Below are 12,352 nucleotides of genomic sequence, written 5' to 3' on the forward strand. Positions count from 1 at the left end.
TCAAGGCAACAAAATTGAGTGACCACCTGTGATACGCTCTTCTGTGTGTGTGTGTGTTGTGAAATGTCTCTTTCTCTCTATTTTTACTCCCTCATTCTCCTCCAATGAGTAGTGTAGAAAACTGGACGCTAGTTAACCTCCCTGCCTATCCTCTGTTCCTTCTCTCTCTCTCCTTCCTACAAGAAAAAAGTTCAGCGGAAGATGAAGCGTTGAGGAAACGTTTCATCATGAATGCTTGTCTTCGTCAGGGCCCTGACGGCAGGGGCGTAGCCAGGGGGGGGGGGTCAACCCCCCCCGAAAATTTTCAATTTTGCTCGCGTTTATATACACGCACACATACAAACGCACGCACGAACATACATAAAGTATGGTGGAACCCCCCCCCCTCTCCCGAAAAAAATTTCTCGCTACGCCCCTGCCTGACGGAAACTAGTCCCCTTGTCTAGTCGTTGGCTTCAGCGACATTCCCTTTTCGACAATTTCTCTTCACTTCATCCTTGCGTTTGATTAAGTAAAGCTAATGAGACGACGCTTACATATTGCAGAATGGCTGTGCCAGATCCTAAATTTTGTCATATTGCACTGTTCGTTGTTTGACAACAATTCTGCGAATGATGAATCGTGCAACAAAAAGTGTTCTTGAAGGTTGGATACTATACGCTGTGATACCGCGATATTTTGCGTTCTTTTGTCGCTTCTGAATAATGTTATATATTCGCATGCTATATCTCATTTCGTGGTTTTTACGTTTCTATGCTGTACAGGAGTCGTTGCTGTTTTACATAGTAAATTATTACATGACCACTTTTGTCTGTGAATCGACTGAGCTCTCACTCTGTAATGGTAATTACCGAATAAAGTAACTGTAATTACTATAACAGAGAGGGCTTCCTAAAAACATGCACTATTATAATTGCATGCGCAAAAACAAAACAGCTAAAAGAAAAGAGATCCTGCATGACGTCTTAAAGACGTTTAGAAAACGTCTCTTCAAAGACGATGCAATGGGATATTTTTATTTTAAAAATGGGATTTTTTGCGACGTTTTTAAAACGTTTTCTAGGTCGTCTTAAAAACGTTTAGAAAACGTCTTTTCAAAGACGATGCAATGGGATATTTTTATCTGTTTTAAAAATGGGATTTTTTGCGACGTTTTTAAAACGTTTTTAAAACGTTTTCTAGATCGTCTTAAAAACGTTTTTTTAGATCGTCTTAAAAACGTTTTCTAGATGGTCTTAAAAACGGATTCTAGCCGGACATTAGACGAGATATAAAACGTTTTCTAGACCTTTAGCTTCTTTTTCGTGACGTTTTCTAAACGTTTTTATCGTCTCGGATAAACGTTTATAAAACGTCAATTATCTGTTTTGTGCTACCTGGGAAGGGAGTTCCAGATGCTCATGCACGCGGTAGGAATTCAGAGAGATCAAGGAAGACTAAAGATAACGCAAGAATCTTGTCCACTGTTGACAAATGAGGTTTATTTAGCTTGCGATCGCAAAAGGCAAGCAGAGATCCTCTCAGTGGTCTTTCCTCTCGGATCAACCATTGGCAGCATTTGCATAACTTCAGGAACAGCTGTTCTTCAGGAAGTTTGTAAGCACACCGGGAAAGTTCTCCAGGCACGTGCAGACGCGCTTAAGTCCGAAGAATCTGTGATGGCTCGAAGAACGTTGCAAAGAGTTCATCACGGGACTTTCGCAGTGTCTCGTGTGCTACGTCGCGTTGACTCTGGACGTCATGGTCTTCTCTGTCTGTACCGGTCGACGTCATGGTCGTGAAGAAGCATCCTGTTCTTCTGGCACCCAATAAAGCACGCCACCAAGTCAATGGTTGTTGTCCACGGCCTTCGTCTTTGTGAGGGCGAGCTGGGAAACGAGCACGAAGCGGTATGGCCGGCTAGCACATCACTTACTTTTTTCTTCTTCTTTGACTTCTCCTTGTTCGTCATCGCAGTCAGCTTGCTCTTTAGTCTCCCTACTTAAGCCAGATCCAGAAGCGGAATGCGACGCCCCAGTTGCCATATGGACGTGGCTGTTGTGATGCGCGGCGCGCTTTAGCGTATCCACCAGCAGGTGGTGGAACTTCTTGAGTGACGTCAGCGACCCTGACCTTGGTCGGTGTGGACATAGGGCGTCCAGGTGCTCCTGAGTGCGGTACATCTTGCGGACGTCTTCGCCACTGCCGTGGACGTTGGGTGACGTGGACAGGCTTGTGCTCCCCAGGGGGCTGCCGGTATTGCTGTGATCGGGCGAGCTGCGTCGACTCCGGTTGTAGATGTCGTAGTCGTTTCGAACCACGGGCATCATGAAAGCCATCTTGAAGGGCTGGTATTGGAGACAGCGCTACCTGAGACTTCTCTACTGAGGCGCCGCAGCGAAAATGAATGAGCTGGGAGGCGCTCGAGATTGGCAAGACTTTTTTCTCTATCTCTATTTTAGCTTTGAGAGTGCTTATGGCTTTTATAGCGTCTACTGAAGAGCATGGCGTTGCGGTTTCTCTTGCTATTCTTTAGGCACCGAGATTAGCCTATCGAACAAAGGTGCGCCTACAGGCCGAGGTGACAGCGGCTGTGTACTCAAGGAAAGAGGAGGGCGCACCGCAAAGATAACTGTGCTTTTTTACACGTGATCATGGCGTGTAAGGCTCCAGTTGGTTCTCGAAAGATCTTCGTTCTATTGTTAACCGTTGCGGGACGGCCTCTTCTTTTTATTTTTGAGAGGTGACCAAAGTGCACACGATAAGATTCGCTCCGGGAATTAGGAAGCCGATTTCAGGTAGTCCGTATGGGCGCCTTTTCCCTCTCCTTTTGTCTGTCTGTCTGTGTATCACTGATATGGCTCTTCGCACTTTGCTACGTGAAGCGATGTTTTCATGCGCAGCGAGCATTAGCGTTTATGAGCACGCCACGTGTGCGTGAACAAGACGCTGTCGAGTATTTACTGGGCCGCTGTTACACACGCTCGTTTTGTTATTGCGTGAAAAAGCAGTGAGATCATCCAGATAGCTCATATCCGCGACGGCTAGACAGTGTTTGGGTTTCCTCCAGTCCGGTAGAGGCGTTACACTTGGGGCAGAAAGAACCGGCATGTAGACACTGTACGCATGTTTCCAAGAAGCGGTGACCTTGTGCTAAAGCCTTGGCCTCGATCATCAGGTGCGGGGTTGCACGTACGCACTACTGGAAAGATCTCTGGAAATGGCGACATCGTCACCGAAGCCGGTCAAAGACCGATGCACCTTATGAAGTGATGTCGCGGCGTTCTCAGACAAGTATCTATTAGTACAATGGCCGCGCTTCTAGGATTTAGACAACAAACATATTTTCCGTCTTCGAATTGCCGCATTGCTTCCTTTTTTCACACTGACGATAATGCCATAATCTTGATGCCTTAATGAAGCAGACCGGGCAATAAGCAGGCGCACTCACGAGAACAAATTGACAGCTGCGAGACCAACAGCTTTTCGCAGCTAGGTAGCCCGTGACATGGTGAGAACTCTTTACGTACACAGCAGCTAGCTCAAATAACACACAGAAGCATGCGAGAGAGAAAAAACAACAACAGAAAACAAGACTCGTCTATGTGCTATTAGCGCGGCATTGTATATTATTCCATGCCAACTAGAACACCACATATATCCTCGTGAAGTCTTCCATTGGAGATACAAACAACCGTTCAACGCCCACGCGCAAAGGCTTGTCATCCTGAATCCTGCCATACTGAATCTGTTATTTCGGGATGAAGGACATCAGTAATAGTGTATATTCTGTTCGTGTTATTCTTCCAATACACACCTAGTTCTTATTACAGCGTTTATTTTGCAAGCAGTTGAAGTGTCGCACTTTGGAGCGAGATAGCATGAACATAAAGCAACCATATATGAAGTCGCATTTCAGAGCGGAGAAGATGCGAACGTTTCACAGTCGTATGGAAATCCACTATTCGGTTTACATTTTAGTTCGAAACTAGAACATTGAATACGGCAGTGTGAGTCTTGGCGCTATAGTGCAGGGTCCGAAATGGACAACGCCGAAGGTCGTTTCAACGCTGTTACGAAAACGTGCTGCTGTTGACGCCGCCACCAGCGCCCCTCGCTCGTACACTGCTCCGTCACGTCGGAGACGTTTCTTTTCTTTTGTTTTGGCAGTGCGGTGACGTGACGGGTCGTTTGTTTGACGACTCTGTGAATGAAGCACAATGGTTTTACGCTTTGCGATCGCATTTCGCCAACAGATTGACAGCTACTACTTTGTTTCAACAATGCCCATAGCACGCTATACATGCTAAAAAAGGTTCAGCTTCTTCAGAATGTTCCCAAACTCTGCGACTTGGCCGCTCTAGACCATGCGGAGGACCATGACCTTCACTACCCCACCCACCGCTATAAATTTCGATATCGCTATCATAACGCAAAAAAGAGAGAGAGAGAGAGAGAGAGAGAGAGAGAGAGCCGCTGGCTGTACCCGACAGGTAGTCAAAGAGTGAAATTAATCAGGGAACATGTGATCCGGCAATGCGCTGGCGTTTCTTAACGTGAGCGATGTGCACAGAAAAAAAAAGAAAAAACGCCAGGCCTGCGCGTAAAGCGCAGCATAGTCACAGCGAACGCTGGAAGAGCAGCATTTCTACCTCCAGTCGCGTTCAGCTTCTGCCACTTTTGGACCACAATAAAGTTCTGACTCACTCACTAGAGCCCGTTATAAACTCTCTTGTGGCTACTAATACAAGTACATTAGCAACGTACCCACTACGCCAAAAATCATAATTTTTGGGAAGTTGGGTAGCACCCACCACGACATTATTCGTCATTCTGCGGAGAAGCGACGTACCATCTGTAAGACATTATGTGCACTTCGTTGATGCGACGGTTGGTGACGATGAGGAATTGTGGCTGAGCTCTTTGTAATGGGTTGGAAGTTACGTAATTCGCATTGGGTGACGCCCGGTTGTTATTTAACTTTCCCATCACGCTTTATAACATACGTTAATGTGAGAAAGAGAGAGAGAGAGAGGGAACGAACTTCATAGAGAACCTGAGGAAATGGATCATGGGAGCCTTATGGGCTTCCTTGGCAACTAATATAAGTGCACTTGCAAGGAACCCACTACGCTATAAATCATCATAATTTTTGCGAAGTAGGGAAGCAGCTACTATCCAATTTTTCGTCATTCTGCGGAGTACCGTGATACCCGCTAAATACCTGTAAAGCATTATGTGCACTTTCTTGATGCTCTGCCTGATGAAAATGAAGAATTATGGCAGAGCCCTTTGTAAGGGGTTGGAAGCATTCAACAACGCACTCGTTGCGCACTTAGCATTGTGTGACACGTGGTTACAGAATCCGCGTTGTGTGACGCCTGGTTGTTATTTTACTCTTCTACCACACTACATTACAAATGTTAATGAGGTTCCTTCACTACATGAAGCCTGTATAGGGTCTTTTTGCAAAGCAGTTTCAAGCACCGGCATGGCTCTGAAGTACAATACTGGTCCCACGCTGAGGGTCCATGTACGAACCTCGTTCCATCCTGGATATTTTTTCCTATTTCGTTTTTTTTTTTTTTTTCATGTTTCGCGCGATAGCCTTTACGGGCGACGGCGGCGGACAACTACGGCGCCAAAAACGGCCCTTGCTGTGATCTCATAACAGCTTTCGCCGTAAAAAATCTAAGCAGTTGTCTCCATAGGAGATGGTTCAGAACTTCAGATAATGAGTGGTCTTTACCGCACTATATTTTTTTACTATCTTTATTTATTTGACAAAATAAAAAAAAATACAAGAACGTAGACATATAATTGCACATTCGGAGGTCCCGAAGTAAAAACTGTCGGGGGAACCTCCTAACAAAAACTAAATGGGGGTTACCATGTAGAATCTCGGCAAACAGCGAGTCACATATTTTATATAATTTCTAGTGCGTCCGTAATAGAAGGGAACACTAATCATAAATAAAAGAATCGTTATTATAATCATTAATCACAAATGATAAAATGAGATATTTAAAAAGTCAAATGGAAAAAATTACAAATTCACATAAATTCAAACAAGGATAAATGTCACGTGCAACCGGCAATGCAAACAAGCATCAAATAAAGGCATCAAATAGAGCCAGTGAGCCAAAATTCTTTTATTCAACGCATAGCTTCGACCGTGTCATGATGTATATCCTTACAAACCTTATGATATTGAAAGAAGTACAAGCGAAATACAATAAAGACTGCGGTGAAACCGTCCTGAGCAAGTGCGAACACATAGGCACGAAAAGAGGCATGGCTAATAAAGGTTTTGCTCGCTATATTTACAGAGAGTGACGGTAAAGTTTACGCTAACGTATCGCAAACCTTGCGTGTCTCTGTCACAGTTTCATAAAAAAAAAAAGGTTAATGTTGTTTATGTGTTGAGCTACGCAAATGAAAACACGCACAGAAATGTAACCACACAGTATTGGAGGACCACCTTTTTCTGTTCTCTCGTTTTTTTCCGCTTTGTGCGTGCGGCGTCGCGTGTAGTCGGCGCCTGCCGAGACAAGCTCCCAAAGGAGGCGCCGAAGAGATTGGAGAAAACCGCGTGTTTTCCCGCTGTTAGTTCCAGCGGCAGCAGTATCGTACGTCGATAAGGCAACGTTCCAAAGTGTTGCTATTTTCCGAAACACTCGACCTTTGTAACCTCTCTTCCTCGTATTACGCCACTATTCTTGTAGACGTGTGTAGCTCGAGCATTTTCTCCAAAATATTATTCTCGATTCACTTTCGCATTCCTCTCCCTGTAAGCGCCGCCCCCTTTTACGACGGGAAGGAAAATTTCCATGCCCCGTGCATGCCGCCCCTTGACACTTGCAGCTGACGCAGGCAGCGCCGGCGGGGGTGTTTGTCACACCGCGGCCCAATGAACAGTAATTGTTGTTCGGCCATTATGCCAATCGTCTGCTTTTAACGCAGCCTCCGCACGCTTTTATCTCGACGAACGTGTAGTTAATAAACTGCATTTTAATTAGCGTTGGTGGTCATGGACATGAATGGTCCCTACACCTGCTCGGCCTGTTCCTCGAGAACCATTGGCACATTGCCATGGTATTACAAATGCATGATTAGGTATACGCTACGTGGACCGCTTCACGTAAAAAAGTGCGCACGTCACGAACCTTTTGACGCGCTTTTCTCCTGAATGCAGCCGCAGTAGCAGTTCCATGAAAGGTTACCTGCAACTGCCGCACGCACATTGCTCTGACAATCACGTGCAGGAGGACATAAAAGTAGAGTAGCTGTGCAAGCAACTATCTAAGTAAACGTTGCGAAGTTCTTAATCTGTCTCTGGTAGGTAGATAGCGAGTAGTGCAGCTTACAATCTGTTATATTGACTATCGATAGCGCCTCAATGTAGTTGATTGATTGATTGATTGATTGATTGATTGATTGATTGATTGATTGATTGATTGATTGATTGATTGATTGATTGATTGATTGATTGGAACGCCACTTTCAGGGATTGGCTATAATGCAAGAGAAAATGTGAAGCATGGCGGCAAAGTGGCACAAGCGCGCGGAAGGTATCTGCAAATTGGGCCTGCAGTCCCAGTTGTGCCTTCTTAATTAACCACACGTGCTATATTTTCCAAGTAATGTACTGGTCAACAAGCGTACATGAAGTAGTTAAGCGACGAGTACAATTTCTTCTTCACTGCGTTTCCGTGGCAGGGGTTATCTGTGATGGCGCAATAACACATCTCTGGCTAATGGTTTTCCATTTACTTGAAGTGCGATTACGTCAGTGTTCATCTCCCTGACGTAGAAAAGAACCAGGCGAGGCCGCAAGGTCGATATACTTAGCAAGAATTCAGAATTCAGAGAGCAGCGCGAACATAGCGATAGTTGCTCACAAAATCTGCCAAAATATAGCATCATCGATTTAATTAAGGGCACTTTTTTAAGGGGACACTAAATTGAAACAATGAATCGGTATATATTGATAAATTAACTCTGAAAACTCTAATGAAGTTTATTTCGCCATTATATGTCTATTACTAGAGGATAAAATCAGTCATAGCATTACTTTTAAATTTTGCGCCGAAATCTACGCGCGCGACGTGACGGATATCAAAGTGTATTTTTCGTATTTTGGCCACATTGGCGCAACAAAATTTCCTGAAACTTGGTGTGTTATGTCGCTGGCCTCCTCAGAGGACAATGTACTTCATCTTTACCGATTAGGAACGGCATATGCCCTAATTGACGCCATCAAAATCTCTGACGTCATGCTGATTAGTGCGGGATTTCGGGGTGGCGTCGCCGCCCACATTTTCTTGCGCGTTTTCTCGCTTACCAAGCGTCTTCTCGCCGCAAGCGCGGTGATTTTGGTATTATGGAAGAGTGATTTACCAATACGCACAGGCGTGCGCAGGGGGGGGGGGGGGCAAGGGGGCGAGAAGGGGGGAGCGCAAAGGCAGCCCTATACATTGTAGGGGGGGGCGAGAAGAGGGGCGCAAAGGCAGCCGCATACATTGACATAATAGGGAGGGGGGCGCTGCGACGAACCTTCGCCCCCCCTGAAGGGGAGCCCTGCGCACGCTTATGCCAATACGAGAAAAGTCGTGTTTCTCTTTAGCGTACCTTTACATCTTAATGCCCGTGCTATATTGCACCTTAAGCTATCACGCAGTAGGTTCTATAGTCCCGTCATTCTTGCTGATAGGAGATTACTTAGCACTACCAGCCACAACTGCAGTATTACAGTGTGAAACTGTAGAATAGCATTGCGCGAACAGGAAGGGGTACGACGCTGAGACCCGCTTCCTGAAACGGGGTATATGATCATGTTCCATAATTTTGAAGAAATTCAACCAATTACGCTATCGTATTTACCAGCACACAACCAGCACTGACTAACGTTCGTTGCTTTTGGCTCTCCAGTGTTATAACACCAGCATTGTCTTCGTTCAATCTCAGCCTAATGATTGAGTTTTTTGTCAAATATTTTATCGGAATCATTGCAGCTATTGAGCAAGACACTAGTTCACTAATTAGACAAGTTGTTCCCGTTTATCGCACAATTATTGACGCCTATACTGCTGGGAATAATTCGTTGCCAAAAGAACTAACCTCCAGTTCGAACTCCTAAGAGCTAAGCGTAAGGTAAGCAGCCAGAGCTTTTCGCCGCACGAGCAAAGTAACACAATGTTTACGTTTTTTGTTGTTGTTGTTTTTGCCAGCCGCTCCTTGTCTGATGTGGAGAAAGGAAATCATTCCTATAGTACAGGCCAGTAGCCAGAAACTTTATTTCGGACGGGAGGGTTCAACTTCCCTTTATGTATGTTCGTTCGTGTGTTTATATGGGTGTGTATTACATACAAAAGGTTAACGTTTCGGAAGGGGAGGGGGGGTTGAACCCCCCCCCCCCCTCTCTATACCAAGCTAGAAGTAGCGTTTTTATCAGCGGCTGAGCCCTCGCTACCTCCGACTGTGGAACAACAGTCGATCGATGTCGCACCGCCATCTCTCGTAGAAGCTCAAAACGTTCTGCTGCAAATGTGGCGTAGCTAACAGGAGAGCGCCAAGTGGAAGCGTTTTCGAACGTCGTGCATTCACTGTATTGAGCTACTCCGTTTCTGGAAACTATCGACACGGTCGAAATCTTGTCAGCTGTTTGAACTGAGGCGTAAATGTATGAACGTAATGTAAAGCAACAGGTGAAAGTCTCTATAAGGCGCCCTAGGCCCGTTACTTGGACTTCGCGCCACTGAATTCCAGTAATCAATGAAAAATCAGTTCTTGAGCAACCCGCGAGGTGGAGCAAGTCGCACGAGAGGAAAATATTGGAATTCTCCTGAAAGTTACGGGAATATTTTTGTGTTATAAAATAAATAAGTTAGTAACAATAATTAAAGTAATCCCATGTGTATCACATGGAAAATTTAGGAAGAAAATATTGTAAAGCATATTACGGAGATCAGTATGTTCACAACCATACATATTAGAGGAAGCCTGTACAACCATATACTTAGCAAATTCTAGTGCTGCTCTCCCCTATGATATTGGGTCCGGTGCTCTTGCATCAGTGACAATAGCTCAAGCGAAACCTAGAATGATGCAGTGGAAGTTTAGAAAAAAAGTAGCAGGAAGCTTAAACCGTAGGAATCCGAAAAAAAAAAAAGAAGAGAAAGAACGAAGTTATGGTAGCAGGTGAATTCCCACGAGATCCACACTGACAACTCATCAAATATAAATCAACTTGTCATTCTCCGAGAAAATCAAAGCAGCAGTTCAGTAGCTGATATATTCCGTTTAGCACTTGCGGCTCGCTGTGGGCTGTGACAGTTTCTTTGACATGGGGGTTTCAATTGCAGTTGACCAGAACGTGAAAAAGAATCGCCAATCTCAAAGACCGTAAAAATGCATCGTTGATAAAAATTGAACTTTATCTTTATTTATTTATCTGCTAACACATTTCTGCTTCTGTTGACATCGTAGGGCTGCTTGTACGACATAGTATATGATATACGGCCCTTTGTAAGCACAGCACGTATGGGTAAGACAAACGCGTCGTTTTGCGTTAACTTCCCAAGAAAGTTTAGACATGCTAGTGCAGTGGGAAACTAGGAACTCCCTCTGTGGTCAATCTATCACAGAGGGAGTTTCTAGTTTCGCGGTTTTGTGGCAATTTATGTTATGTTTTCCTTGATGCTGAGCTTAATGAACAGCCCTAGTGTGGAATTACAAGGCGAATTTCATGCGAATATCTTTCTTTCCTTTGTTTTTTGGTATTTTCATCCTGTGCGTCGCATTGTTCTTACGTATTGGGAATAAAGTGGTTTGTGTCATTTCAGGGCAGATGGGACCTTGCCTGGGTCAGGAAAAATGAAAATGAAAATTGCTTGTGCCCAAGCAAAGACCATTTTTGTGTCTAAACAGATGGTCTGTAAAAAAAATGAGGAGATGGTCTATGCGGAAGACAATGTTTTATTTGGCATTCAGCGTGAAATTCCGAGGTCTACATCGTCTCACAGGTTTGTTTCAGGAGCTTTCTGTTGCATTGGTTCCCGGTTGTTTGCTTCCGTACTGAAGCTTGCACCAAAAGTGACTTCGAGAAATAGATTGCAGAATGAAGCAGAACAGCACCATGATGAATGTTACATCGCCTGTTTTATTTGATGAACCGTCGATCAAGTACTAACGTTTGCATAGCAAAATGTCTTCCGGAAACGACTCGTGAGAAGGGCGCTTAGTATCTGCACAATGAGTTAAGTGCGCAAGTCATGTTGGTGGAGGGTACTTGCTCTGTGATCTTCGTCCAGGGGCTGCTGGTCATTGCTGAGGAACGATCCGTGCGGAACTCCCGCTTTTTCGTCGCGTTACCGAGGGCCTGCTTGCTGTCGGAAGGCGTCCTCACATCTTGAAAGATCACCGGCTTTGCTCGTCGATGACCATCCACGGCGCCCGGGTTACTTCGGCACGTCCCGAAGACTCGAGGGAAGCATAGAAGAGCACACACGCCGTCATTAAGACGGGTCGCACTTCTTCAGCTTCTCGATGAGCACCGGGTCGGTGTTTCCGTGCATGCTGCACAGGTCTCTGCTCGTCTTGCGCTGAGGCGACGTAGAACAGGATGGACGGTCCCTACTTGCACAGAGGTTGTTGTTCTTCATAAACACGTTGTTGTTGTTGTTGTTTTGGCTCGCAGGTCCGCGCAGGGTCCTCAGGTATTCCTCGACGCTACTGGTCTGCCATTCTTGCGTCGGCGGAGAACCGGAGTTCCGTGGACTCCGGCTGAGGTAGATGTCGTATTCGTTGCGGACGGCAGGGATCATGAAAGCCATGGCGTGCAGAAGGTTGAGCTGACCGAGCTCTCAGAGCTGTGCGCAGGCCTTTGTAACGAGAAGGGCCCTGGGGGGCCTCCTTTTGTAGCGCGCCGGAGTGTACGCCGCTGGGGTCGTGTGTCTGTGACGCAGATAGAGAGTGAGGAGGGGGGGTCTATCGCGCGTCGCCGCCGTCGCGCCGACACGGCCAGTACCTGGCCTCTCCCCCGTCCAGTCGCCTTCTTTGGTGGCCGGAACTGCGCGCAGCCTTAGTTGTCTGCTGATTGCGGCCCGCAATCGGCTGGCGGCGTGGGCAATCAGTCTGCGTCGGATAGTGCAGGTTATCTCCACCCCTGATCGCCACGCGTTTGCATTGTAGATGTGTCAGCGGAGTCCTTTGTTTGTCTATTGTGAACAGCACCCGGTCCCTCCCACACTCACGTGACCTTTCCCGCGCTCACGCGCGTGTTTTCGTGTGCGAAGAAATCCAGACGCTTGTTTTGCCCAAACAAAGGCGGCCTGCCCGTCTTACTGAAGCGACTTACGTTTTGATATGCTCG

The 12,352-nt window shown here is 46.0% G+C and overlaps 1 protein-coding gene across 1 annotated transcript; it reads right to left on the reverse strand.

Annotated features, from left to right (window-relative positions):
* Window positions 1-1,892: 1,892 nt before the first annotated feature.
* LOC119394619 (uncharacterized) lies at window positions 1,893-11,928 on the reverse strand. The gene is made up of 2 exons (XM_037661937.2): window positions 11,499-11,928; window positions 1,893-2,345 (listed from the first exon to the last, which is right to left on the reverse strand). Exons 1-2 carry the CDS (start codon window positions 11,811-11,813, stop codon window positions 1,908-1,910), a joined length of 753 nt encoding a protein of 250 aa, XP_037517865.1. The 5' UTR covers window positions 11,814-11,928; the 3' UTR covers window positions 1,893-1,907.
* Window positions 11,929-12,352: the final 424 nt, after the last annotated feature.

The sequence above is a fragment of the Rhipicephalus sanguineus genome, chromosome 5 (assembly GCF_013339695.2).
Source record: "Rhipicephalus sanguineus isolate Rsan-2018 chromosome 5, BIME_Rsan_1.4, whole genome shotgun sequence".
NCBI lineage: Eukaryota > Metazoa > Arthropoda > Arachnida > Ixodida > Ixodidae > Rhipicephalus > Rhipicephalus sanguineus.